This window comes from Mustela nigripes, chromosome 7, assembly GCF_022355385.1.
Source record: "Mustela nigripes isolate SB6536 chromosome 7, MUSNIG.SB6536, whole genome shotgun sequence".
Lineage (NCBI taxonomy): Eukaryota > Metazoa > Chordata > Mammalia > Carnivora > Mustelidae > Mustela > Mustela nigripes.
Genome location: NC_081563.1, coordinates 118,905,523 through 118,933,452, shown reverse-complemented (window position 1 = coordinate 118,933,452; position 27,930 = coordinate 118,905,523). Strand labels below are relative to the sequence as shown.

At 42.1% G+C, this 27,930-nt stretch overlaps 2 protein-coding genes and 1 long non-coding RNA gene across 5 annotated transcripts in view; 2 read left to right on the top strand and 1 right to left on the bottom strand.

Moving 5' to 3' along the window:
- Positions 1-8,593, top strand: part of MROH8 (maestro heat like repeat family member 8) — a 60,620-nt gene extending 52,027 nt beyond the window's left edge. Inside the window, exons 23-24 of the mRNA XM_059406971.1 lie at positions 4,637-4,794; positions 8,173-8,593. Of these exons, the coding sequence (XP_059262954.1) occupies positions 4,637-4,785 (149 nt within the window). The 3' untranslated portion in view covers positions 4,786-4,794; positions 8,173-8,593. The remainder of the gene's footprint in view (positions 1-4,636; positions 4,795-8,172) is intronic.
- The window catches only part of LOC132021905 (uncharacterized), a 34,655-nt gene extending 11,754 nt beyond the window's left edge, over positions 1-22,901 (bottom strand). Inside the window, exons 1-3 of one of the 3 annotated variants that reach the window (XR_009405464.1) lie at positions 22,461-22,901; positions 18,162-18,316; positions 4,014-4,780 (exon numbers count right to left, since the gene is read on the bottom strand). This is a non-coding gene — a long non-coding RNA (uncharacterized LOC132021905). Of the gene's footprint in view, positions 1-4,013; positions 4,781-18,161; positions 18,317-22,460 lie in introns of those variants that run through there. The other 2 variants (XR_009405466.1, XR_009405465.1) reach the window with 2 other exon arrangements.
- RBL1 (RB transcriptional corepressor like 1) overlaps positions 21,558-27,930 on the top strand; it is a 74,616-nt gene continuing 68,243 nt past the window's right edge. The window contains exons 1-2 of the mRNA XM_059406968.1: positions 21,558-22,400; positions 26,729-26,862. Of these exons, the coding sequence (XP_059262951.1) occupies positions 22,245-22,400; positions 26,729-26,862 (290 nt within the window). The 5' untranslated portion in view covers positions 21,558-22,244. The remainder of the gene's footprint in view (positions 22,401-26,728; positions 26,863-27,930) is intronic.

The following is a 27,930-nucleotide window of genomic DNA, read 5'->3' as shown; positions in this document are numbered from 1 at the left end:
TAGAAAATACCATGAAAACACCAAGCCTCACAACTCGAAAGTATGTACTATATTATGAGAATAAATTAAAATCCTGGGGGCACCTGGCTGGCTTAGTCAATAGAGCATGAGACTCTTGAACCCAGATGCTGAATTCAATCCCCATGTTGGATTTAAAGATTACTCAAAAATAAAATCTTTCAGGGATGCCTGGGTGGCTGAGTTGGTTAAGTGTCCAACTCTTCATTTCAGCTCAGCTTGTGATCTCATGGTCGTGGGACTGAGTCCCACTTCAGGCTCCACGCTTAGCAGGGAGTCAGCTTCCCTTTTCCCTCTGCCCCTCCCTAGCTCTCTGTCTCTCAAATAAATAAATCTTGAGAAAAAAAAAATCTTAAAAAAAAAAGTCCTAAACAATTCACTTCCTTTAAAATAAAAATATGTAACTGGTAAAATAGCCAGAAGCTGGACCTTATTTAAGAAAGATTATGAGAGGGCAACTGGGTGGCTCAGTGGGTTAAAGCCTCTGCCTTCAGCTCGGGTCATGATCCCAGGGTCCTGGGATCCAGTTCCGCATCGGGCTTTCTGCTCGGCAGGGAACCTGCTTCCTCCTCTCTCTGCCTGCCTCTCTGCCTACTTGTGATCTCTGTCAAATAAATAAATAAAATTTTAAAAAGAAAAGAAAGATTATAAGAGTGGGAGGCCTGGGTGGCTCAGTTGGTTAAGCATCTGTCTTTGGCTCAGGTCATGATCCCAAGGTGCTGGGATCAAGTCCCAACATTGGGCTCCTTGCTCAGCAGGAAGGAAGCCTGCTTCTCCCACTGCCTGCTACTGCCCCCTGCTTGTGCTTACTCATGCTCGCTCTCGCTCTCTCTCTCTCTCTCTCTCTCTGACAAATAAATAAAACCTTAAGAAAAAGAAAGATTATGAGGTGCAGCTCCTTGGTGACTCTGTCGGTTAAGCATCTGCCTTTGGCCCTGGTCACAATCACAATCCCAGGGTCCTGGGATCAAACCCCACATCGAGCTCCCTGCTCAGTGGGAAGCCTGCTTCTCCCTCTCACTCTGCCTTCCACTCCCCCTGCTTGTGCTTTCTTTCTCTCTGGCAATAAATAAATAAAAACCTTTAAAAAGAAAAAGAAACATTATGTGAGGGATGCCTGGCTGGCTCAGTCAATAGAGCATGCAACTGTTAGTCTCAGGGTCATAAGTTTGAGCCCCACATCAAGGGTAGAGTTCATGTAAAATAAATTGATTAAATTAAAAGGGAAAATACTTGTAGAAAAAGATGATTAGGGATATTAACTAGATTTGTTGTAGTGGCAATCATTCTGTAGTATATACAGTGAGTTCCAGCCCCACACTGAGTGTAGAGATTACTTAAAATCTTGGGGCACCTGGGTGGCTCAGTGGGTTAAAGCCTCTGCCTTCAGCTCAGGTCATGGTCCCGGGGTCCTGGGATTGAGCCCCGAGTCAGGCTCTCTCCTCGGCGGGGAGCCTACTTCCTCCTCTCTCTCTCTCTGCCTACCTGTGATCTCTGTCTGTCAAATGAATAAATAAAATCTTCAAGGGGAAAAATAAATTCTTTAGGGGCAGATAGCTGGCTCAGTCAGTTAAGCATCTGTCTTTGGCTCTGGTCATGATCCCAGGGTTCTGGAATCAAGCCCCATTAGGCTCCCTGCTCAGCAGGGAATCTGCTTGTCCCTTTCTCTCTGCCTACCACCACTCCCAACTTGTGCTCACTCACTCTCTCTCAAATAGACAAAATCCTTAAAAAAATTAAAAATAGGGGCACCTGGGTTGCTCAGTCGGTTAAACGACTGCCTGTGGCTCAGGTCATGATACCAGGATCCTGGGATTAAGTCCCATATCGGGCTCCTTGCTCAGCAGGGAGCCTGCTTCTGTCTCTCTCTCTCTGCCTGCCATTCTGCCTGCTTGTGATCTCTATGTATCAAATAAATAGATGAAACCTTTTTTAAAAAAATTTAAAAATAAAACTTTTAAAAAATTTAAAAAAGAGGGCGCCTGGGTGGCTAAGTTGACTAAGTGACTGCCTTCGGCTCAGGTCATGATTCTGGAGGGAGTCTTGGCATGATTCTTGGCAGGGAGTCTGCTTCTCCCTCTGACCTTCCCTCTTCTCATGTTTTCTCTCTCTCTCTCTCTCTCTCTCATTCTCTCTCTCAAATAAATAAAATCTTGAAAAAAAATAAAAAAGAAATAAAAAACTTCAAACTATGAAGATGCCCTGAGCATTTTCGAGTTCTTGGAGAATTGGAAATTAAAAACAAAGCCTTACCTAGGGGCACCTGGCTTGCTCAGTTGGTAAAGCATATGACTCTTGATCTTGGGGTCATGAGTTTGAACCCCACAGTGAGTGTAGAGATTATTTAATTAAATAAAACTTTTTTAAAAAGAGAGCTTTATCTAAGTACGATACCAGAGACAGATCCATAAAGTGAAAGAATGATAGATTTATCGATATAAAAAAATTTAAATCAACTTTGAAAAAAAGCAGACGAAACCAAAAACTAAACAAAAATTTAGGGAATATATTTGCAATATGATAAAGGTTCATATCCTTTAAATAAATCAGTAGATCCCAAAAGAAAAGTGGAAAGCAGTATGAATAAGCAGTTCATAGGAGATGAATGGCCAATAAATGTATGAAAAATATTTACTATTACTAGTAATTAAAATTTTGAAAACAGGGGCACCTGGGTAGTGGCTAGGTTGGATACCCAACTCTTGGTTTCTGCTCACGTTGTGATCTTGGGGTTGTGAGCTCGAGCTCCATGTAGACTCTATGCTCAGCATGCATGTAGGCTCTATGCTCAGCATGGAGTCTGCTTGAGAATCTTACCCTCTCCCTCCCCGCTGCTCCTCTCCTGACTTGTGCATGTGCATGCTTGCTCCCTCTCAAATAAATAAATAAAATCTTAAAAAAAAAAAAAAAAAAAAGCACCTGGGCACCTGGGTGGCTCAGTCAGTTAAGCATTTGCCTTCAGCATAGCACAGGTCATGATCCCAAGGTCCTGGGATAGAGCCGTATATCAGATTCCCTACTTAGCAGGAGGCCACATCTCCCTCTCCCTCTGCTCCTTCTGCCCTCTCCCTCTCTCAAGTAAATTAATTAAATCTTTTTTAAAAAATTAATTTTTCAAACTGTTTGTAAAATAAAACAATGTTGAGAAATGAGTATGAGTTTTTCTGTCAAAATGGCAAAGAACACTAATTAATACATAACACAGATATGTTAAGGGAAAGCTGACATTATCTTTTTTTTTTATTTTAGATTTTATTTATTTGACAGACAGAGATCACTAGTAGGCAGAGAGGCAGGCAGAGAGAGAGGGGGAAGCAGGCTCCCTGCTGCACAGAGACCTGATGTGGGGCTCGATCCCAGGACCCTGGGACTATGCCCTGACCCAAAGACAGAGGCTTTAACCTACTGAGCCCCCCAGGTGCCCCACATTATCTTTTTTTTAAGTTTATTATTAAAAAATAAAAATTAAAAATTTTTTTTCTTTTTTTTTTTTAGTAATCTCTACATCCAGTCGTGGGGCTTGAACTCATGACCCTGAGATCAAGAGTCACATGCTCTTCTGCATGTTCCAGCCAGACACCCAAAAACTGACATTATCATATACTGTGCTGATATGAGCATGGACTGATACACCTTTTTTATAGGGGAGTTTGGCAGTATGTGTCAAACCCTTTAAGTAAATATATACTTTGACATATCAGTCTCATTGCTAAGAATTTAACCTATGAAAATAAGCAGAAACGGTACAGGAATGTTCATTCTAGTGTTATTTAAAATAGCAAAAAATGGAAAACATCCAAGATTAGAAATACAAAGAAATTAGTTTCATAAAGTATAGTATATCCAGTATTACAGAATCATATGAAGCCATGAAAAATATTTTTTTAATTAAGTATAATCTCTATGCCCAACATGGACTTGAACTCACAACCCCAAGATGGAAAGTTGCATGCTGTACCAACTAGGCCAGCCAAGCACCCCAAAGCTATGAAAAATATTACAGAAAGAAATTTTAATGACTTGGATAAGTAATGATGCAATATTAAATAAGAAATTATTAAGTAATATGTATAATGTGGTTCCATTTCAACAAAAGGCACACGTGTAACTGAATAGAAAAAAGAAACAGAAACATAACAGTGATTTTCTCAGGTGGTCGAATGATGGGTAACTGATTTTCTTCTAGTGCCTATCTGTTATCTAAATTTTCTACACAATTAACATTTATTTATTTTGCAATAAGAAACATAACAACTAAAAAAAAAATTAAGAAAAAACTTAAAAGGGAGTAATGATTTAAGCGTAGCCTCTAGGACCAACACAGGAACTTAAGAATCAACCATCTTAAACATAGCTTGACAGGTACAGATGATTTGACTTTAGGTGGACTACTTAGCAGTGTGGTTATTGTAAAGGAAAAAACTATTTGGCAATTCAAAGATGAATAAATTTCATGGGTTAAAATTGGAATTGATCTACAAATGTATAACTTTCAAACGGTCTTAGAAAAAGTTCATCCTTTATCTCAGCTGCTGTAGGCTTGTTGGCTGTTTGGGGTCTGGACCAGTGATCATTTCCGTAGAGCTTCACCTCCAACCTGGGTTTTCTGACCATTTAGATCTGAGAGATCTGCTGGGTGATCCTGAGCCCTCCCTGCGCATCTTCGCCTCTCGGGCTCTCTTCCGAGTGCACAAGTTGGGGGCTGAACCAGACTCCAGGCAGTCCGTTTGCGGGTTGAGGAAGCTCATGAGCTGTCTTCCTACTTAGAAATGCAAGGTAAGTAACTTCGGGTAAAAATTAATTCTTTCAGAAACCACAAAAACAATAGTGCCCCATTTTTTCAATCAGACTACATGCAATGTCAGCCTGAAGCTACCTCCACCCATTTAATTACCTCAGAATGTATTTTTTGCTGTCCACATCTCTAAGAAATTAGAATATAGAGGCCCCTGGCTCAGTCAGTTAAGCGTCTGCCTTTGGCTCAGGTCATAATCCCCAGGGTCCTGGGATTGAGTCCCAACATCAAGCTCCCCACTCAGCAGAGAGTCTGCTTCTATCTCTGCCTGGTGCTCCCCTTGCTTGTTCTCTCCCTCTCTCTCTCTCTCTGACAATAAATAAATAAAATCTTTTTTAAAAAAATAAGGAATTAGGGCGCCTGGGTGGCTCAGTGGGTTAAGCCGCTGCCTTCGGCTCAGGTCATGATCTCAGGGTCCTGGGATCGAGTCCCGCATCGGGCTCTCTGCTCGGCAGGAAGCCTGCTTCCCTCTCTCTCTCGCTCACTCTCTGCCTGCCTCTCCATCTACTTGTGATTTCTCTCTGTCAAATAAATAAATAAATAAAATCTTTAAAAAAAAAAAACGAATTAGAATATATAAGGGAAGGCAGCTCTTGGTTAAACTGCAGAGATAGTGAAATTCTGCTGAGTTTTTGAGGCATGCCAGAACTGCCATGAAGTTACAGTCTTGGTAAACAAGTGGAGCACAGCTTCAAAAGAGATTCGAAATAAATGTTAATATTGCAATGTTAGGCATGGAGGTTCCTCAAAAAGTTGAAAATAGAGCTACTGTATGACCCAGCAACTGCACTACTGGGTATTTACCCTAAAGATACAAACGTAGTGATCCAAAGGGGCATGTGCACCCAAGTGTTTATAGCAGCAATGTCCACAATAGCCAAACTATGGAAAGAACTTAGATGTCCATCAACAGATGAATGGATAAAGAAGATGTGGTATATATATATACAACAGAATACTATGCAGCCATCAAAAGAAATGAAATCTTGCCATTTGCAATGACATGGATGGAACTAGAGGGTATTATGCTTAGTGAAATAAGTCAATTGGAGAAACACAACTATCATATGATCTCCCTGCTATGAGGAAGTCGAGATGCAACGTGGGGGAGTTTGGGGGGTAGGAAAGAATAAATGAAACAAGATGGGATCAGGAGGGAGACAAACCATAAGAGACTCTTAATCTCACAAAACAAACTGAGGGTTGCTGGGGGAGGGGGTTAGGGAGCGGGCAGTTGGGTTCTAGACACTGGGGAGGGTATGTGCTATGGTGAGTGCTGTGAAGTGTGTAAACCTGGCAATTCACAGACCTGTACCCCTGGGGCTAATAATACATTATGTGTTTATACAAAAATTTTAGAATTATTAAAAAATATATTGCAGTGTTAGTACCGTCGGGTCTTTTGTCAAAGCCCCATTTACTTGTCAACAATCTTAAGAATAAAGTAACAACCAATTCTCATAGTTTGATATTTATTGATGTATTTTTATAAAATCCCTGTGGCCTTTCTCCTTCTTTGTCTTTCCCTTAAAAACCTTGAAGCAAGGAAAAAATTTTGAAGTGATATAATACTAAATATACCCCAGTCCCGTAAGATTTTCACTCTTTCCTTCTCTTTTTCATTTTCCTGATTCCCCCTCCTATAACCACTGTCAGATCCTCAAGTGACTCCAGGATAGGAACTAGTGTTTGTTGAGCACCCACTGTCTGCTTTAAGCATAGACGGAGAACATTTTCAAGAAGTGTCCCCAAAAAGAGACTAGTTTGTGTTGGGTGAATACTTGGGCAGGAACCCCCAAGAGGCATACCAGATGAATTAGAAATGGTCACTGTTGGTCTACTTGCCAGGCTTTTGTTCAGTTGAGGAAGGTAAGTGGAGAGCCACAGCAGAACTGTCTAGGGCAACGGAGAGGCCTCCGGGATGTGGTATGAGAAAAGAGAGGAAATGAGTCAACTAGTACGTGAAAAATAGACACACCCAACAGTGAATTACATTAAGTTTTTTTTTTTTTTAAGATTTTATTTATTTTATTTATTTGTCAGAGAGAGAGAGAATGAGAGCGAGCACAGGCAGACAGAGTGGCAGGCAGGGTCAGAGGGAGAAGCAGGCTCCCTGCCAAGCAAGGAGCCCGATGTGGGACTCGATCCCAGGACGCCGGGATCATGACCTGAGCCGAAGGCAGCTGCTTAACCAACTGAGCCACCCAGGTGTCCCTACATGAAGTTTTTGTTGTAAAGTGAGCAACACGAGTCCTTACCACCCTGTCCCCCTGATTTTCATCTTTCACCCCCAGCCCTCTGCCAAGACATCTTTATACACTTCTTTATGATTAATGGTGAATTGGGTTTGTTTTAGGGGCTGTCTCAGCATGCCAAGTGTCACCTCAAGAGGATCCCTGCTCAAGGGAGGTCTTCATATTTGAGACTAGCAGTTAGGAGTTTTGAGCCAAGTGCAGGCCCCAGCTGTCTGCTGAATTAAATCTTCACCCTTGAGCAGAGCCAAGAGGACACCTGGAGGATGGACTCTGGATGCTAAACTTCAGTGCACTGAGCACATTTGAATTACTCCTTGGCCTCACTACATTAAACCACCTTCACTCTCCACTTTTGAACTATCCATTTTATGGGTTATCCAGTGAAAATAACACTTAATGAATGTTTACAATGAGCCAGACTCTAAGGGCATTATATGATTAACTATTTGAATCCTCGACCACTCCATGTATGGTTCTCTCCATTTTACATGTGGGAAAACTGAGGGACAGAAGATGAAAATGACTTGCCCTAAGTCACATAACTAGTGAATGCCGGGATTCAAACGTAAGAGTCTGGCCGCAAAGTCCACACCCTTGGCTGGTCGGCTCTGCCCTTTTCTCCTCTACTCTGTCTCTCTATGGTCAATAAATACAGAACTATTCTACCATGAATCCCAGTTGCTGAACTCATACTCCAAATTCATATAACCAAAAAAAAAAATGTTGTAAAGTGATATTGAGCCCCAAATAATAAAAACAAAATTATCATACCTCATTTTTTCAATAGAATAGAATGTGCTTCAAACACCGTGGAAGAGTGAACTTAGAACAAAAGGTGGTGGTTTTTCTTAAGAAATACTGCTTGAATCCTGGGTTTGATCACATGTACTACCCTGTCTCACAGCAGTAAACAGACCTCAAGGTTTAGGATGTGGATTAGATCCCCAGAGACATGTAAGAGTTTGAAAAGAATCCGTTCTCTTCATTCATATTTATGCCAGAGTTCCTTTCCTTCCAAGCAGATTTTTATTTTCTGAGTAATACCACCAACAGGGAGGGGCACATACAGTACTTATTTATGTTTCATGGTGTTAAAATTCACAGAGAGAAGCATCCATTAAGAAGCAAAGGTCTGGGGTGCCTGGCGGGGCCAGTTTGCAGAACATGCAACTTGATCTCGGAGTGGTGAGTTCAAGCCCAATGTTGGATATAGAGATTTCTTGAAGAAGAAAAAGAAGAAGAAGAAGAAGCAGAGGTCTTCTTTTTACTACCTCAACAGTTTGGGAAAGGCTGAAAAAGTACTTAATAATGATTACAGTAACAAGTCCTGTAATTCTAAATATCTCCATTTTTTTTTTTAATAAGGCTCTCCTCAGACATAGGTTTGTGTTTTATAGAATTTTTTAAATATACAAATCAACAATGTCTGGACATTTGTGTTATAATATGTTAAAAGTTCAATATAAATGAATATGATTTCAGTTTTATTTTCATCATATTCTATTAAAAGGTATTATTCACTATCTATTATTGACCCAGCCAAGTCTTTATTATTTTAGAGTCTTACTTTTTTTACTCGGAATATTGTTTTACTTACTTGTACTGAGATACATCTTTATAAGAAATTACTTTTTTTTTTCTTATTGAAAGATTAAACTGGAGCACCTGGGTGGCTCAGTTGTTAACCGTCTGCGTTTGGCTCAGGTCATGATCCCAGCATCCTGGGATTGAGCCCCCTATCAGGCTCCCCCCTTGGCGGGAAGCCTGCTTCTTCTCCCTCTCCCACTCCCCCTGCTTGTATTCCCTATTTTGCTGTCTTTCTCTGTCAAATAAATAAATAAAATCTTTAAAAAAAAAAAAAAAAGGTTAAACTATCATGTAAGTAAAAGATGGGATTGGGGGGAGGGTAGTATTTCCTAGACATCAATCCTGGCAAGTAAACTTGCACTAGGTAAAACTGTAAAATCTCTCTCCTCTCAGATTCCCCCTCCTTCCTGGCTCCAAGGTCCTTTTCTATCCTTTCTCTAATGAACTGGTTGTTGATGAAGTTCCAGAACCTAAGTCAGGTTCGGTGGGGTGAGGTTCGGAGCTGACGACTAAAGAAAGAATTCTTAAGACATCTTTGGTGCAAAATGGTGGTTTATTAAAGCACGGGGACAGGACCCGTGGGCAGGAAGAGCTGCTGCCCCGGGTTGTGAGGAGTGGCTGGTTATATACACAGGAGTTGGGTAGATGAGGACAAAGGGGTGTTCAGAAGGGCTATTGGGGCAAAGAATACTATCAGGATATTGAAGGCCTGGTTACTATCAAGCCAAGGCCACTTTCCCTCTAATGAGGCACTAACATAAAGACAATTGGGAGTCTCCTGGTGGAATGTTACATTCCTGCTATCAAACGTCCTTGTTAGTGAGATTTATGTCTTAAAAGAAATTTAACTTTATTTACTTTTCCTTCTACCTCCGTCTCCTTCGGTTTTTTATGGAGGGGAGGGTGACGTTAGGGCTTGAGAAACTGAGTTATATATCTTTGGAAATTGGGCTATTGATAAGGTAACTTCTTTGTTGTAAATCTCAAGGACATTTATAAACCAAGAGAGACTCCTGCCTTGCAGGACTGTGATCTCTGCAAGATAACCATTTGCTCTTCTTTTAGGGCAGTCAGGGGTGCCTGTGAAATGTCACACATGTTACCAAGGGGAGTGGGTGGAGAGGGGGTGCAAGGTGCCAGCCCCTGCTCTGTTCTCAGCCAGCCTCCTGCTCCCTCATCAGTTGTTATGTGGAAATGATTAATAATGTAAGTTTTAATGACCTTAAGTCTTCCAGGGACGTTTGCTTTTTTTTTTTTTTTTAAGATTTTATTTATTTATTTGACAGAGATCACAAGTAGGCAGAAAGGCAGACGGGGCGGAGGGGGGGAAGCAGTGGCCCCTCTGAGCAGAGAGCCCGATGTGGGGCTCGATCCCAGCACCCTGGGATCATGACCTGAGCTGAAGACAGAGGCTTTAACTCACTGAGCCACCCAGGCACCATGGATGTTTGCTTTTTAACAAAGTAGAGGTCTTTTTTTTTTTTTTAAGATTTTATTTATTTGAGAGAGAGAGAGACAGAGCCAGAGAGCACAAGCAGGAGGAGGGGCATAGGGAGAGGGCAAAGCCGACTCCCCACTGAGTATGGGACTCAATCTCAGGACCCAGAAATCATGACCTGAGCCAAAGGCAGACGGTTAACCAACTGAGCCACCCAAGAACTCAACAAGGAAGAGCTCTTAAGCCCAAGGCATGAATCTCTAATTGAGAAGTGTTAGGCATTATTGAGCATAATGGGGAAAGGAGATATTTGGAAATGAGGCTGGAGGTGATGGCGGGAAACAGAGATTTTCCTGTCATCCCAGAAACCTATCATGTCAGTTGCTTTCTTTTTTCTTTTTAAGATTTTTATTTATTTATATATTTTTATTTATTAATTTGAGAGAGAGAGAGAGAGAGATCACAAATAGTCAGAGCAGCAGGCAGAGAGAGGGAAGCAGGCTCCCTGCTGAGCAGAGAGCCAGATGCAGGGCTTGATCCCAGGATCCTGAGAGCATGACCTGAGCTGAAGGCAGAGGCTTAACCCACTGAGCCACCCAGGCACCCTTTATCATATCAGTTGGTTTCTCTGCCTCTTCCCAAACCCTTGTCAGAACACAGCAGAGGAAAAGGATTAGAAAAGGTAATTAACAACTGCCTTCTGTTATACAAAACACAGAGGGAAGTGATGGATTCTATTCTTCCTGAACAATGGTGAGGACTTCCCACCACAGAAGGTGACTATGTGCCCATTATTGAATGATTTAGTTATGTCTTCTATACTTTCTCTCACCGTGTAGAGTTTATAGTCTGATCAAGGAAGATGGCACTGGTTTAAAATGGTTCCTGTGGATACCAAAGAATCTTTATGAAGGAGCTATCCGTCCCTTCCTCCCCCATTTTCTTTTAACAGAGATGGTGGTGTGAATATAGAAAGGGACATTTTTAAAGGAAGCAGGGATATAGGAAGAGGTTGCAAAGGGGATGGATCTGAGAATCTAGAAAGGATGCTCACCTGTGAATGAGATAAAAGGTAGAAAGTTGAGACAGTACAGAAGATATATCAAATATGGAATCCAGCCTTAGTGGGCCCTTGCACAGTGGTTTTTAGTGAAACCTTGCCCCAGACCACTTCAGAACACCACAATCAAAGAATCTGCCTCTCCAGACACTCAAGTATATACAAGAGGTCACAGTTCTCCTTACTCCGTATAAGAATGTATCTCCCAGGGGCACCTGGGTGGCTCAGTGAGTTAAAGCCTCTGCCTTCGGCTCAGGTCATGACTCAGGTCATGGTCCCAGAGTCCTGGGATCGAGCCCTGTGTCGGGCTCTCTGCTCAGAAGGGAGCCTGTTTCCCTCTCTCTCTGTCTTCTGCCTGCTTCTCTGCCTACTTCTGGCCTCTGTTTGTCAAATAAGTAAATAAATAACCTTAAAAAAAAAAAGAATGTATCTCCCAAACCTTTGTCTTTTAACCATCCACCAAGCAAATCATACCTACTAAATCCTGCTGGCTTAAACTCTTGGTTGTGTATCAGATGATCTTAGGAAATCACTTTTGTGGCAAAAAGGGCAGGACGCTAAAAGGGAGAAGAATTTGTAGACAGTTCAGGTATTCTGACCTTAAAATTAAAGAAACTGATTTTTCTAGGGAAGACAAGCGTTTCCCCTGCAAAAGCCTTGATAATTTCTAAGTTTTTTTGTTCTATTACTGCCCAGATTATCATTTCAGTTTAACAGCCCACAGAATTATAAAGTCTGGCTAACCAATCCCACTGCATTTTTAAAAAATAATTTTTTTTTTCAAATAGTCATTAGGCCAAACACATTTCTACTACTTCCTTTGTGGTACCCTGTTTCAGAGCTTTAAATAATCTTGTCAGAATTTTTTTCTTTTTTCAAATTCTAAGCCAAAAGTCCTTTGCAAAATTATTTTCATCAACGGAATTATTAAAATAATTGAAAATGGCATTTAAAAAGTTATAAAAGGGTCTTTTAATTCAGAACTTCAGAACTTTTTGATACTTAACAATTAATGAAATTGTTATAGCATTCTCGTTTTAAGATGTTTAAAATATTAATATTGTAATACCACCCAGGCCTTGACACCTCCAAAAGTGAAATATAAACATGAAATAGATTAGAGAACACAGAAGGCTAGCTCAGTCTGTAGAGCATCTGATTCTTGATCTGAGGGTCACGAGTTCAAGCCCCAAGCTGGGTGGTGGAGCCTACTTAAAACACACACACACACACACACACACACACAGGGGCACCTGAGTGGTTCAGTTAGTCTGACTCTGCCTTCAGCTCAGGTCATGATGCCAGGGTCCTGGGATCAATCCTTGCATTGGGCTCCCTTCTCAAAGGGGAGCCTGCTTCTCCCTCTGCCATCAGCCCCCCACTTGTGCTCTCTTGCTTGCTCACTCACTCTCTCTCAAATAAATAAAATCTTTAAAACACTCACACGTGGGGCGCCTGGGTGGCTCAGTGGGTTAAGCCGCTGCCTTCGGCTCAGGTCATGATCTCCGGGTCCTGGGATCGAGCCCCGCATGGGGCTCTCTGCTCAGTGGGGAGCCTGCTTCCTCCTCTCTCTCTGCCTGCCTCTCTGCCTACTTGTGATCTCTCTCTGTCAAATAAATAAATAAAATCTTAAAAAAAAAAAAAAAAAACTCACACGTGTGCGAAATAGACATTAGTTAAGTGGTTTTGCCTTGGAAAAAAAAATCGGTAAGTGACCACATCCGAAAATAATCTCAAGATACTTATGCATCTGATTCCTTATGTGAAAAACCTGTTCCTGAACACTTTGTAATCAGAATATTAAATCAGGATTTATTTGAAATTAAAAAATAGTGTTTACAAAGAGAGAAGTTCAGAAAACATTGTTTTTCTTGGTTTATTATAATTTTACTAAACTGTAATATATTTATATATATTACATATATAATATCTAACCTATATATAACCTATAATACATAATCTAATGTATATAATATATAGCCTATTATTATAGGTTTATTATAGTTTTATTATTATATAGTTTACTATAGTGGTAATGCAGGAGCACCTGGGTGGCTCAGTGGGTTAAAGCCTCTGCCTAATCTCAGGGTCCTGGGATAGAGCCCCACATCGAGCCCGCATGTGGCTCTCTGATCAGCAGGGAGCCTGCTTCCCTTCCTCTCTCTCTGCCTCCTTTCTGCCTACTTGTGATCTCTCTCTGTCAAATAAATAATGGACACTTAGATAATTTCCAATCTTTGGCATAAAAAGTGCTACAGTAACTACAGATATGTGTATTTCACACAAGGTCAAATGTGTCTTCAGAAGAAAATTCTAAAAGTGCAATTGCCAGGTTGAAGGATATGTCACTTGTCATTTCAAATTAAAATACTGCCAAATGACTTTTATGGAGGTAATAACAGTTTTACCCCCCAGAGATGTGAGGGCATGCTTTTCTCCCTACCACCTTGCCAGCACAATGTGACATTAACTCTACAAATATTTATTGGATTCAGGCAGTGTTCTAGGTGATTACAACACATCAGTGAATGAAATAAACCAAAATCCCTTCTCTAGTGGGGTTTATATTTCTAGCAGGGGACAAAAATAATGTTATGTATAATAATACATAGTATAAATAAACATAAAATCATATAGTATGTTAGAAACTGGAATATGTTCTGGAAAGAATGATCAGGGTCTAAGGAATCAGGAGTGTAGTGCTTCTGGGTTTCATGGGGTGATATTTGAGCAGACTTGAAGGAAGTAAGGAAGTTAACTCTGCAGACCTGGGGAAAGATTATTATTGGCAACGGAAATAGGCATTTCAAAAGTCATAATGCATAGGGTCTCCTAGGGTATTCCAGGAAGCACCAGAAGGCCAGGATGACTAGGGGAGGATGAAAAAGCAAATAAAGGCAGAAGGAAAAGAAGTTAAATCAAGGACCAGACCCAAATTCCCAGTGACTGGTAGGCCATGACAAAGAGTTTGGCTTCATTCTGAAATGAGGAGTCACTGAAGCATTTTCAAACTTTAGGATTTTTGACAACTGAAGAGGTTAAAAAATGTTTTTTTCAGTGGTTAAGTTTGCTTTTTTTTTCTTTTTAGAAAGGTTGAGCACCTTTTCCTGTCTTCAATGCTATGTTATTTCCTTTTCTAAGTATGCAAATCCTTTCCTCATTTTGAGGATGTTTGTTAGCCTTTTTCATGTTGATTCATAGAAACTTATATACTGAAGAAATTAGCCTTTGGTTTGTTACTTTAGTCACAAATTCAGTTAACATCTAACATGCTCTAACTACATGGATTTTTGCTTTTGCCTGTTGCATTTCAAACTTTAGGGCCATAGCAATGACATTGTGATTGTATATGGAAATTAACTCATGTTTCTCTATTCCTTCATCTTATTTTTCAAAATCAAATATATGGAGAAAAATCATTTCTGAAATGACAAAATGCCTAGAAGTTCTTAGGTGCATTTTTTAAATTAACAGCTAATCAATAAAAACAGGTACTAAAAAATATCTTAAATATCATAGCATACATACATGACAGTCTGTTTCCTTTATTTTATAGCATAAATTTATTAGATTAATCTTTGGAGTAAATACAAAGTTCAAAACATATCAAAGATACAGAGTAAAAAGTAAATTTCCTTGTTCCTAGCTCACCACTATTGAATTCCTCTTTGCTTAAGTAACTACAGTTTCCAGTTTTTTATGTATATTTCCAGATATCTTATTTGGATGCATGTGTAAAATAATCTTTAGTCTGTTTGCTCTAAATGGACCCATTCGTAATCTTAAATTCATTCATTTAAGAATCAACTATACTGGGGCATCTGGGTAGCTCAGTGGGTTAAGCCTCTGCCTTCGGCTCAGGTCATGATCTCAGGGTCCTGGGATCGAGCCCCGCATCAGGCTCTCTGCTCAGCAAGGAGCCAGCTTCCCTTCCTCTCTCTCTCTCTACCTGCCTCTCTGCCTACTTGTGATCTCTCTCTCTCTGTCAAATAAATAAAATCTTAAAAAAAAAAAAATCAGGTATACTGGGGCACCTGGGTGGCTTACTCAGTTAAGTGTCTGCATTTGATTCAGGTAATGGTTTCTGAGTCCCAAGGATCCAACCCCACAGTGGGTTCCCCACTCATCGGGGAGTCTGCTTTTCCCTCTGACCCTCCCCCTCTTGTGCGCTCACGCTCTCTCTCTCTCTCAAATATTAAATAAAATTTAAAAAAAAAAAAAAGAAAAGAATCAGCTATACTGACAGGATAACATATTTTAAGATGTGGAAATACGGGGCACGTGGGTGGCTCAGTAGGTTAAAGCCTCTGCCTTTGCTCAGGGTCATGATCCCAGGGTCCTGGGGCTCTCTGCTCAGCAGGGAGCCTGCTTCCTCCCTACTTGTGATCTCTCTGTCAAATAAATAAATAAAATCTTTAAAATGTTCAGTTTTCCAGCTTTTCTAGGATTAAGGGGGAGCAGGGTTTCTTCTTTCCAGAGATGGATGACAACTTTATTTAAGAATGTCTTTCAGGGGTGCCTGGGTGGCTCAGTGGTTTAAGCCTCTGCCTTCAGCTCAGGTCGTGATCTCAGGGTCCTGGGGTGGAGCCCCGGGGCGGGCTCTCTGCTCAGCAGAGAGCCTGCTTCCTCCTTTCTCTCTGCCTGCCTCTTTGTCTACTTGTGATCTCTGTCTGTCAAATAAATAAAATTTTTTAAAAAAAATGTCTTTCATAAACCATTTTTTCCCCTTTTTTTTTTTAATTTAAATTTTGTTAGTTAACATATAGTTCAATATTGGTTTCTGGAGTAGAATTCAGTGATTCATCACTTACCTACAACACCCAGTGCTCATCACAACAAATGTCCTGTTTAATACTTATCACCCATCTAGCCCATCTCCCACCCACCTCCCTCCATCAACCCTCAGTTTGTTCTCTTTGTTAAAAGCGACTTATGGCTTGTTTCCCTCTCTCCTTTTTTTTTTTAAGATTTTATTTATTTATTTGACACAGAGAGAGATCACAAGTAGGCAGAGAGGCAGGCAGAGATAGAGGGGGAAGCAGGCTCCCTGCTGAGCAGAGCACCCGATGAGGGCTTGATCCCAGTACCTGGGATCATGACCTGAGCAGAAGACAGAGGCTTTAACCCACTGAGCCACCCAGGCACCCCCTTCTCCTTTTTTTAAGGGGGAGCAGGATTAATCCAGGTATGTATGGATTAATCCAAGTATGTATGGAAACAAAAGTGGTCATAAGTTTTGGTCATAGGTAGAATTATGTCTATGTCAGACAATTTCTGAAAGGAAAAGTTAAAAGAAAATGCTATCTTGAAATATCCTCCTTTGACCAAATTGAGTGCCATAGGTATAGATTTTGTTGAATAAACCCTAGAATTACATTTTTAAGTTAAAATGGTCTTTTCAGTTTCTGATTTCCCCAAAGTGTAAATGAAGAGGGATGAAAATCATTTAATTGTCTTTGTGACTAGGACTGGCACTACTTTCCTTGTAAGGACCCAGCTCAAGGACCACCACTTTAGTGTTTCTTTTGAGGACCAAGAACAGCAAGAGTGATGAGATCAGGTCTAGCCCCTCCCCCACAACTATTAACTGCTTTTTTTGACAGTTAGAAGGTTAGGTAAGTAGTTTTTTATTAGAGGAACATGCGCTCACCAAGTACCTGCTTAGGCATAACAAAGCCAAAGGATAAAAAGTTTTTGAAGGAATTTCAAAATGAAATAGCCATGCTGGGAAAAAGCCAGAACTTTGTTATACTTTCTTACACTTACTCTGCGGTTTAGAATTGTTTATATTTTAAATGACAATTGGGAGGGTGTACACTATAATCTTTTTAGTTTGGGAGCCTCCAAAGGCCTTAATCAGGCTCTGGACACATGCTCTGGGGAACTATGAAATATTAAACCACAACAGGGAGGCTAATCACAGAGCCCGTCACACAGTGGAATCAAAATAGGAACAACCTAGAGGATGTAGCAGAGCAGAAATGAAAGGCAGAATAAATGTTTCAGTATTCATACTTTCCTATTCAAAATTCAGTTTAGTGTTACATGGGCACACCACTGGATAATAAGAAAAAAATAAAAACCAACATGAACCCTGATTTTAAAAAAGTAGGGAGAGCATATTGATGAAAGAAAAAGAAGCATGCAGGTATAGCTGGATCTGAGAGATGTGTCCTCGTCGCTAAGCTGCCTAAGCCTGATTCAGTTGTAATAGTGTGAACCCCTGCAGAGTTTTGAGAAACTGACATGATATAAATGCTGCTTGAGAAAAACTAGTAACTAAATGTAAGGTGGATTGGAAGAGAAAACCTAAAATGTTGAAAGATAACTAGAAACTTGGTAGAAGAGGAATCCACAAGATTAAGTGACTAGCTGTAGGGGATGAAGGAGCTGAGGAGTCAATGATTAAGAGGAAACGATGGACTGGTTTGGGGGCAGGTGGTAGAGGGAGGTTGGTGACCATGGCAGTATTATTTATTGAAAACCAAAGACATAGTTTAGTTACACTAAACTAAAAGAGGTGTGTGGGGGGGGGGGGGCAGGGGGAGTACTGCTCAACTTAACTTCATACGGGAAATAAGAGAACATAAGAGTATTTTCCTTTCATCTTGGCCTCAATGCCAAGGCCTGTACTTACTAATAATTCAATTCAGGAGAGTCTGAGAATTACAACATGGCAAAAGAAAAAGTCATAGAAGTAACTGATTGATTTGAGGGGCACCTGGGTGGCTCAGTGGGTTAAGCCTCTGCCTTCGGCTCAGGTCATGGTCTCAGGTCCTGGGATCGAACCCCGAATCAGGCTCTCTGCTCAGCAGGGAGCCTGCTTCCTCTTCTCTCTCTGCCTGCCTCTCTGCCCACTTGTGATCTCTCTCTCTGTGTCAAATAAATAAGTAAAATCTTTTTTTTAAAAAAGTAACTCATTGATTTGATGTAAAAGGTTACAGATCAGGTGAATCATAAGATAGGAAATGAAAGTGGAAGGCCTTATGCAGACAGGATATGACTTACTGAAAATCCAAAGATCCTAGATCCAGTCCTGAAGAGGAGGAAAAATGTGTAATGTTTCTCATTTTTTGTTTGCTGGATAAACATTTGAGAGGGGCCTCTTTTGTTCTTGGATCATTTTTAAGCCAGCAAAGCCCATCAGTTCAAGTCTGGGTGATCTGAAAGTCACAACAAAGGAAGAATCAGTATCTTGCACATAGCAGGCATTCAGTAAACATTTGTAGAATGAAGAAATGAAGGATTTTCAGGACTCAGTATGCATGAAGTGTGAAAAGAATCAGGAGAACCAAATCCAGTAGCAAAGTAGAAACAGGCTAGAGTCCATATACTGCAATTCACTGAAAGCCAAACCACTATAGAAATGAAAAATGGGAGAGTCTCTGGTTTGGTTTGGTTTATAATCCCTGAGAGCTCTTTCCTTTTTTCATGGTTTCTTTTCAAGGTCAGAATCACCCTCTACAGTTCAGATCTGGATAAAAAAAAAGAAACTGGTTGGGTGCCTAGGTGGCTCAGTTGGTTAAGCAACTGCTTTTGGCTCAGGTCATGATCCTGGAGTCCCAGGATCTAGTCCTGCATCTGGCTCCCAGCTCCACAGGGAGTCTGCTTCTCCCTCTGACTTTCTGCTCTCTCATGTTCTCTCTCACTGTCTCTCTCTCAAATATATGTCTTTAAAAAAAAAAGAAAGAAAGAAAGAAAGAAAAAAATTGATTAGTTATGGCAAAAGCAAAAAACTTGAGGCTTCTCAACTCTAGTGATCTTATCCAGGACCAGCTATGAAAGCCAGGATCTCATGGGAGCAGACTTAGTTTTACTTTTTTCTCCTCAAAAAATTCCGACCATAATGTTTACATTTGACAGACCGAGTGATATTTCTCAACAGTTGTTCCAAACCTTTATCACTCTCAACTTCCTACTGCATGTTGCTCTATTTTGCACTCAGAAGAGCACCTAGCAGTTCTGCTTAATCTAGATACAAGGTTATAACCTTCCAGACAGGAGCTATACCAAGAAGAAGGCCAAGCTCCAGATTCTTGGCTTGGTCACTTTTTTAGGGCCTGGCTAACTCAGTAAGCTCTTTATCTTCAATCTCTCTCCGCCTGCTCCTGTCCCTGACTATTCACATACTTGTGTTTCCTCTATGCTAGAAAATTCCCTTCCTTTTTCCTCTCTACCACCAAACTTCTTAGAAGCTTTTACTTCCTACTTTCAACTTTGACTTTCCTTCCCAGCTTTCATTCCTACCATGGTACAGAAAACTGCAAGCAAATGTCACTAAAAACATGATAGGGGCACCTGGGTGGCTCAGTGGGTTAAAGCCTCTGCCTTCGGCTCAGGTCATGATCCCAGCCAGAGTCCTGGGATTGAGCCCTGCATCAGGTGCTCTGCTCAGTGGGGAGCCTGCTTCCTCCTCTCCCTCTGCCTGCTGCTCTGTCTACTTGTGATCTCTCTGTCAAATAAGTAAACAAAATCTTTTTAGAAAATATATGGATGATAGTATAAGAGGTCTTCTTTGAATTCTATTATCTGCAGTGTTAGGCTCTGTGGAGTTACTTCTTTCCTGGCCTCTGAGAGACCACTCCTTTATTTTTATACCTCTGTGGACAGTTTAACTCATTCATTCCTCAAATTCTGCCCATCTCTGAAATTTAGGCATTTCTAAAGTTTCTCCCCTTGAGTCCCTTCTTATACCAACACCCTCCCTCCCTGCTCCCTAGGCTTCAGGTATTGCCTGAATATTCCCAAATCCTCATGTCCCTACTCCTGAAGCCTTCTCTCAAATAAGCACAGGTTAATTAGAAAATAAGCCACTCCAAGAGGGACTTCACTCATGTTATCTCCACTAATCCTGACATTTCTTTGCTGACAGGAAAAGAAAAGTTAGGGGAAAGGATGATAAACCCTGTTACAGACCCCTTGGCATGGGAGACAGACCTCCCCTCAACTACACATACCAATCCTCTAAATACTAACAGGAGGAGAGTCTCTGTGCAGACACTACATCTCCTCCCAAGAATAGTGAGGTGGTGCTAAAGTCAACTGCAGTAGTAGCTTCTAGAAGGAAGAAGCGTTGGAAGTGCCACATGGATGTTTCAGTTTGATTTTGAATTTGGAGGGTGAGAGGAGTTTGAGACTTTACTTATCTGACACCCAGCTTGCAGAGGGTTCCCAAGTCCCACCCTTCTCCAGGTGTGGACAGTGTAGAAGACTGGGAAATTGCTGGGAGAGAGGAGAGAGGGGATACTTTCTAGGATCCAACAGTCTCCTCTTAAAGTTCCTGAGGCATCACAAACACAACTGCTCTGGAACTGATCTCGTCATTCTGCTTCTACTACCATTTTGTTAACAACATCACTTTTTACCCTCTTGACTTAGATGGAAATTTCTGTTACTGGGGACTCTTCCCTCTCTAGCAGTGCCCCATTCAGTTCTAAGAGACCTCCCTCCAGACTGGCTCCTACTATCTCCATACCTCTAGTCTGGACCAGCTGGACCAGCTCCTACTATCTGGACCAGCTCCTACTATCTCCATACCTCTAGTCTCTACCCCATCCAATCCATGTGTCCTGCTGTAGCCAGAGGGACCTTCCCAGAACATTATTGGTCATTCCTCACCTCTTTTCATTAAAACCCCCCACTGACAACGTTTAGGCTTTTAGTGGGGCATATGAGGTCCTCTGCAACCTACCTTGACCTGTCTTCCATTTTCATCACTGGTGACTCCTTCCCTCATCCAAGCATCAGTGGGCTCTTTTCAAACATACTTTTCAAACATACTTTTAAGTACTAAGTGGCCAGCTATGAGCCAGGCACTAATCTAAACTTTGTAATACAGTGAACAGGAAAAAAAGGCCCCTGCTCTCATGCAACTCACATTTTAGTAGGAAGAGCCAGTGAATAAACAAGATAATTTCAGATAGTGATATGGGGCTATGAAGACAATTAAATGGGGGTATTAGAGGGGTGGGTTGGCTCCTTTAGTGCTAAGGAAGGAGCTGAGAAGGTAACAGTTGATCTTGAATGACAAGCAGGAGCCAGACAAGCAAAGACCTGGTATAGAGTATTTGGGGCCATTTGGCCAGTGTGTGACAAAGGCCTTGAGGCAAGAACTAGCTTGGGCACTTGACATTTTCAAGGTCCCAAAACAAAGCAGTGAGGCTGCACTCATTAGACACTTGGGTGGGGGCAATGAGGTGAGGCCAGATCACAGGGACCCTGTGGGGGCATCCAAAGGAGTTTGGATACTATTTTAAGGCAAGAGGAATACACTGAAAGATTTTGAGCCAAGGAGGGACATGCCCTGGATCACTCTGGCTCTTCCTGGAGAAGGGGTTTCGGCTTGGAAACCAGTTCCATGCCTTCAGGCTTAATGCTCAGGCCAAGCTCAAGCCTGGAACGACCATGGTCTTTCCCAGGACAGTTCCCAAGCTCCTGAGAGCTTATCACTGCAGTGCTTTCAGCCCAGGTCAAGCCTGGTTTGCCTCGCCAGCCCTTCAGTCGCTCCACTCACTGGACGCAGGGGACAGAGACCTGAGATCTCCCGCTGTCACAGAACCACTTTTTTTCTGTTCCTGCCTCCCTCCTAACTAGTGGGGCAGTCAGACTATGTTTGGCGGGGCAGTGACAAATCCAGGCCCACGGGTTAGTGGTACAAACGAGGCTTCTCCCTAAGACGATGGAGGACACCTCGTGATAGGCAGCCCGGCCCGAACCAATGAGCTGGTGAGACCAGAGTGGACCCGCGGGAGTCAAGGCAGGATATGGACTACAATTCCCAGTCGACTCTGCGCGCGGCTGCCGATCCCTCCGCACCAATTTACTAAGCCGGCTGTTCACCACGGCCGGCCAAAGACCAAGCCTAGGTTTTTTTCCTGGAACCGAGGTCCATCTTATTATCACAGTTTCAGAGCGAGACCACGGAATGCCCTGGAGGTGAAACGGACTTTTTGAGGAGAAACGCGGATGCAGACTATCGGAGAGAGGTCGCTCTGAAGCCACCGACTTTCGCGCGCTTTGGCGCGGGTGGTTGTGGGTAGAGCGCCCAGGAGGGAGAAAGGAGCCGGGGGGCTGTGACCGCGGCCTGAGGGGATGTTCGAGGACGAACCCCACGCTGAGGGGGCAGCGGTCGTCGCCGCGGCCGGGGAGGCGCTGCAGGCCCTGTGCCAGGAGCTGAACCTGGACGAGGGGAGCGCGGCCGAAGCCCTGGACGACTTCACCGCCATCCGGGGTAACTACAGCCTAGAGGTGAGCGGCGGCAGGACCCGACCCCCGCCAGGCCCCACCCCCGCCCCGCCCCTACCCCACCTTTTGGGGCGGTGGGAGTTTCCCCACCGGGAAGGGTCGCTTCCCCGCCGGGCGCCGCTGGGTGCGGAGTTGGAAGGGCGGGTGTAGACCCATCTATCCATTTTCTTTCTGAGGCGGGAAACCGATGTCCGGAAGAGGGGCGGCTTGTCCGCGGTCGCACGCCCTTCGGGGGTCCCCTAGACTCCACACCAGCTTCCCGCCGAGCGCCGCAGACGTCACGATAGCGCCCATAAATCTATTAAAAAACCAAATGCCGGAATGGTAAAAGCTGAAGTGAGTTGTAGTGCCGACACCTCCGCCCAGCCCTTTAAATATGTCATCTCGCTCCGTTCTTGCCACAATCCTGGGAACCGTTCCACCGGAGTGCCTAAGCTACGTGCCCAAGGCCGCGCGGTTAGTGGTGGAGCCGGGCGGAGTCCGAGCCTTCGAACCGCCCCGCCGTGCGGCCTCACCCCAGCGGGCGGAGCTGTGGGCTGCTCGCTTTGATGAAAGCCATCATCAGCAAGTGGGGCTCAGCCTTCAGCCCCAGCCTCCTCCCGTCTCAGTATCCTGATGCTTACCGCAGCGCCTGACTTTGAATTAAATAAGTGCCGTCATTACTGGGGTTTTCCCCCAATCATTCTCGCATGGAGCCCCCCCAGCAGCCCTGTGAATGTGGCAGGGCAGTATTATACCTGCTTTCCAGGTAGTAATATCAAGGCCCAGAGGACTGTGCTGCCCAGGGCCATTCTGCTAATTATTAAAGGACTCCAGTATAGAGGGTAGCATTGCGATGGGATGTATTCCAGCATACTCCTCCAGTAACTTTAAATTCAGAGACTTTCCTGCATAATCCAAGGGGCCTGGGCTCACTGACTTACCACCCGGTGAAATAGTTAATTCACGAATGAATTATTATTATTATTAATGAAATAATTAATTGCATTCAGAGGCATGTAGTTGGATATTTGGAGTTGAGTGTTGAGGGAGAAAATACCTAAGAGACGTGCTTGTATGTCTCTGGGGTAGGACGGGTGGATTGGATAAAGGACAGTGACCTGCGGTGGCACGACTGGGAAGCTAAAGGAAGAATAGGCAAGTAAGGGAGATTATGAATTATGGCCACTCAGTGAAAACAAACTAATTTTTTAAAAGCCTGAGAAGACATTTCTGTCTTCCTGAGTCCTCCTTTGATCTGTCATTGAATAAACATTTACTGAGTGCAAAGTGTAGTCAAGGCACTACACCTCTTTGAAAAGAAACAAGATTTATCTGTTAAGAGAGAAAAAAGAGAGCATGCAGAGGGGAGGAGCAGAGAGAAAGTCTCAAGCTGACTGTGCTGTTAGCCAGGTACAGGACTTGATCCCAGGACCCTGAGATCATGACCTGACCAGAAACCAAGAGTCAGATGCTCAACCAACTGCCCCACCCAGGTGCCCCTCAAATTCTTGAATATACCAAGTTTCTTCCCACTTACGTGTTTTCTCCATGCCATTGCCTCTGTCTGGAAACCTTTCCCTCACTCCCTACAACAGGCAGATTGAAGAAATAAGTCTGAAGAGCTAAGTGAACAAGATGAAGTTGATCAGGACACCTTAAATGTTTGATTCAGAAAGCACAGATGTATGAATTAAGATTTGGGGACTGTTATTTTGTCCCAAATCTTTTATTTTCTTCTTCCTCTTTTTTTTCTTTTGTTTGTTTTTGGTGAAAGGCTCTTGGAGTACGTATTTTCATATATCTACTTTTTTTTTTTTTTAAGATTTTATTTATTTATTTGACAGAGAGAGATCACAAGTAGGCAGAGAGGCAGGCAGAGAGAGAGAGAGGAGGAAGCAGGCTCCCCGCTGAGCAGAGAGCCCGATGCGGGACTCAATCCCAGGACCCCGAGATCACGACCTGAGCCGAAGGCAGTGGCCCAACCCACTGAGCCACCCAGGCGCCCCTACTTTTTTCTTTTTTTTTTTTAAGATTTTATTTATTTGACAGGCAGAGATCACAAGTAGGCAGAGAGAGAGGAAGGGAAGCAGGCTCCCCACCGAGCAGAGAACCCCATCCTGGGCTCCATCCCAGGATCCTGGAATCATGACCTGAGCTGAAGTCAGAGGATTTAACCCACTGAGCCACCCAGATGCCCCATATCTACTCTTTTCCCTAACCCTTTCCCCAGAGATTGCCTGGGTGGCTCAGTCGGTTAAGCCTCTGCCTTCAGCTCAGGTCATGATCCCAGGGTCCTGGGACTGAGTGCCACATCGGGCTTCTTGCTTGACAAGGAGCCTGCTTTTCTTTCCACCTCTGTCTGCCACTCTGCTTGCATGTGCGTGCTCACTCTCTCTCTCTCTATCACTCTCTGACAAATAAATAAATAAATAAATAAAATCTTTTAAAAAAACAAATGAAAGAAATCCTCTCCCCAGCTCCTATCCCTGTCAATATACCTGACAAGCCCCCACTTATATTTCCCCCCTTGCCTTTCCCTCTCACCCCTTATATTTTGATGATTCACCACTTACGAGTTTTAAGTCTTCTTCTGAATTCTCTGACCTCCTCAAAATCTGTTACTCTATTGTATATTCTCTCACACTTTATCTTCAGTTCTTATAGCATACATCTCACCAATTAAAGATAACCATTATTTGTTCCTTTTCTTCACTCTAGATTTGGAATTACATGAGGTCAGAAACCATCTTTATATTTCTAAAGTCTAACATCAAAGAATTAAAATAAGTAATATAGTTGACTTTTTTTTTTTTAGGGAGAAAAAGCAAAAATACTGGTACTTAAGTTTTCTCTCTTAGTGGTGTTTTCATCTAGTAACCTGTATCCAGTGTTTGAAATACTGGATACTATTCCCCCAAATTTGTTAATCAAGACTTCTAAAAGTATTCAGCCACAGGCTTACATGCCTCGTTTAATACCTTGAGCAAATAAGACTTCTCTATACATTAGTGTATAACACTGGGGTTTTCTTTTTGGTTTTTTGGTTTTTGTTTTTGTTTTTTTAACATTGGGTTTTAATTCTATTGGCCATCCATTCCTGTCCTCCCTTTTGGATTATTACAAGAAATCTTTCAATGTTTTTATTCTTTTAGAGACTGGTCTTAAAGAGGCTCTGCAGAACTGTGCTATAAGATCTGTGTCTAATTTTTAATCCTTAAATTACATATGTAGTTCAGTGGTAAAGTCATGAAGTAATTTTAGCTTGGAGATATCTCAAGTCTAAAGCAGACAATTAAGTGTTGAATTTCCCAATGTCACCTTTTTATACCATTGTAAACTGAGGTATCTACTACAGTGGAGAGGCTTACTTTTTTAACCCACTGAGCCACCCAGGTGCCCCTTACTTACTGTTTTAAAGATTGGGTAGATAATTCCCCAGATTTTTACCTCACAAAAATGGTGGTCTTTTTATGTTGTACAAGATAGATAAGAACTTTTTATATGTGATTTGCATACCATCTTTCTACTCTGTTCTTTCCTTTCCCTGCCATACTGGTTAAAAAAGAAGCATAAAGGGCACCTGGGTGGCTCAGTCGTTGGGCATTTGCCTTTGGCTCAGGTCATGATCCTGGGGTTTCTGGGGTTGAGCCCCAAGTGGCTACCTACCTGCTTCTTCCACTCCCCCTGCTGTGTTCCCTCTCTCACTGTGTCTTTCTCTGTCAAATTAATAAACAAAATCTTAGAAAAAACAAAAGGAGGAATGCCTGGGTGGGTCAATTGGTTAAGTGGCTGCCCTCAGCTCAGGTCATGATCCCAGCGTCCCGGGATGGGGATCGAGTCCCACATCGGCTCCTTGCTCCACAGGGCGCCCGCTTCTCCCTCTGCCTCTGCCTGCCACTCTGCCTGCCTCTACTCTCTCTATCTCTCTGACAAATAAATAAATAAAATCTTTAAAAAAAAAAAAAGGAGACATAAATCTGAAGTGGTGGAAAGGAACTTGAGCATCATCAAGGCCATGACTGGTGTTTTCAAATCAAGTAAGCTAATGCTGAGGCTGAAAAATTTTAAGAGCACTCCTTCAAATAATATCAGATTTGGGGTGTAGATGAGAGATCTATTTTTTAGATTAATGCTGATATATCATCTTACACAGGACTGAAAATAAGGAGTTTTATACTCATTTCTGTAAAACTAAGCTTTGTGTGACCTTGGGCAAATATCTTCACTGCTCTGGCCTGTTATATACATAACGAAAATAAGACCAGATAGTTCTAAAATCCTTTCTGGTTTTAGAACTCAAGCAATTTAACATAATGTATTCATTTTGCTGTTTGTCTTTTGCCTGCCAGGGAGAAGTTATACACTGGTTGGCATGTTCATTGTATGTTGCATGCCGCAAAAGCATTATTCCCACTGTTGGGAAAGGTATCATGGAAGGAAATTGTGTATCACTTACCAGAATACTGCGTTCGGCTAAACTAAGGTAAATCACTTGATTTTTCAAACACTTATAAGTCTAAAATTTACTTTTAGAATTTAATTTCTGCAACTCTATTCCGTTTAAAGTTTGTTGTCCTATAGGTATCCTTTTCCAATTCTCATATTCTTCCATTGCCTTTCTTCCTCAAATTCTGACTTCAGCCAGAGGAATTTATACGATTTTTTTAATCTGTAATTTTTCCATTATTTTTTTAAGATTTGGAAACAATTCCAAGCTTTTAGAAAAGCTGCAAAATAAGGAAAGCACCTAACACCCATATACCCTTGACCCAAATTCAACTCTTATTGACACTTTTCTCTATTTGCTTTGTCATTTGATCTTTCTCAAATATTTTTTCCTCAATCATCTCAACGTAAGTAGCATGCATTTAACCCTTTACTGCTAAATACTTCATTGTGTATTTGGATAACTACCACAGTTACCAACTTCAGCAGAGTTAACATTGATATAATAATTTAATCTGTCACCTCTATTCTAGTTTTATTAGTTGATCCAATAATAATCTTTTTTTTTTTTTTAAAGATTTTATCTATTTATTTGAGAGAGAGACAGTGAGAGAGAGCATGAGCGAGGAGAAGGTCAGAGAGCGAAGCAGACTCCCCATGGAGCTGGGAGCCTGATGTGGGACTCGATCCTGGGACTCCGGGATCATGACCTGAGCCGAAGGCAGTCGTCCAACCAACTGAGCCACCCAGGCGTCCGATCCAATAATAATCTTGATAGCAATTTTTTAAAAGAATATTCCAATCAAGGATTAGTACTACATTCACTTACTGTATCTGTTTAGTTTCCTTTAATCAGGAATATTTGCACAGCAAGAATGTACTCCATAAACACTCCAACCCCTTTTTAATAGATTGCTCCTCATTTTGGATTTGTCTTATGTTTTCTTATGATTAGTAACAGGTTATACACCCCAGATAGAAAACCACATAAATAGTTTTGTGTCCTTGCTGTATCACATCTGGAGGCACAATATCCTTGTGCTTTGCTTGTGTTAATTTTGATTATCTGCTCAGTGTGTTGTCCTATAGTTTTTCTACTGTAGAG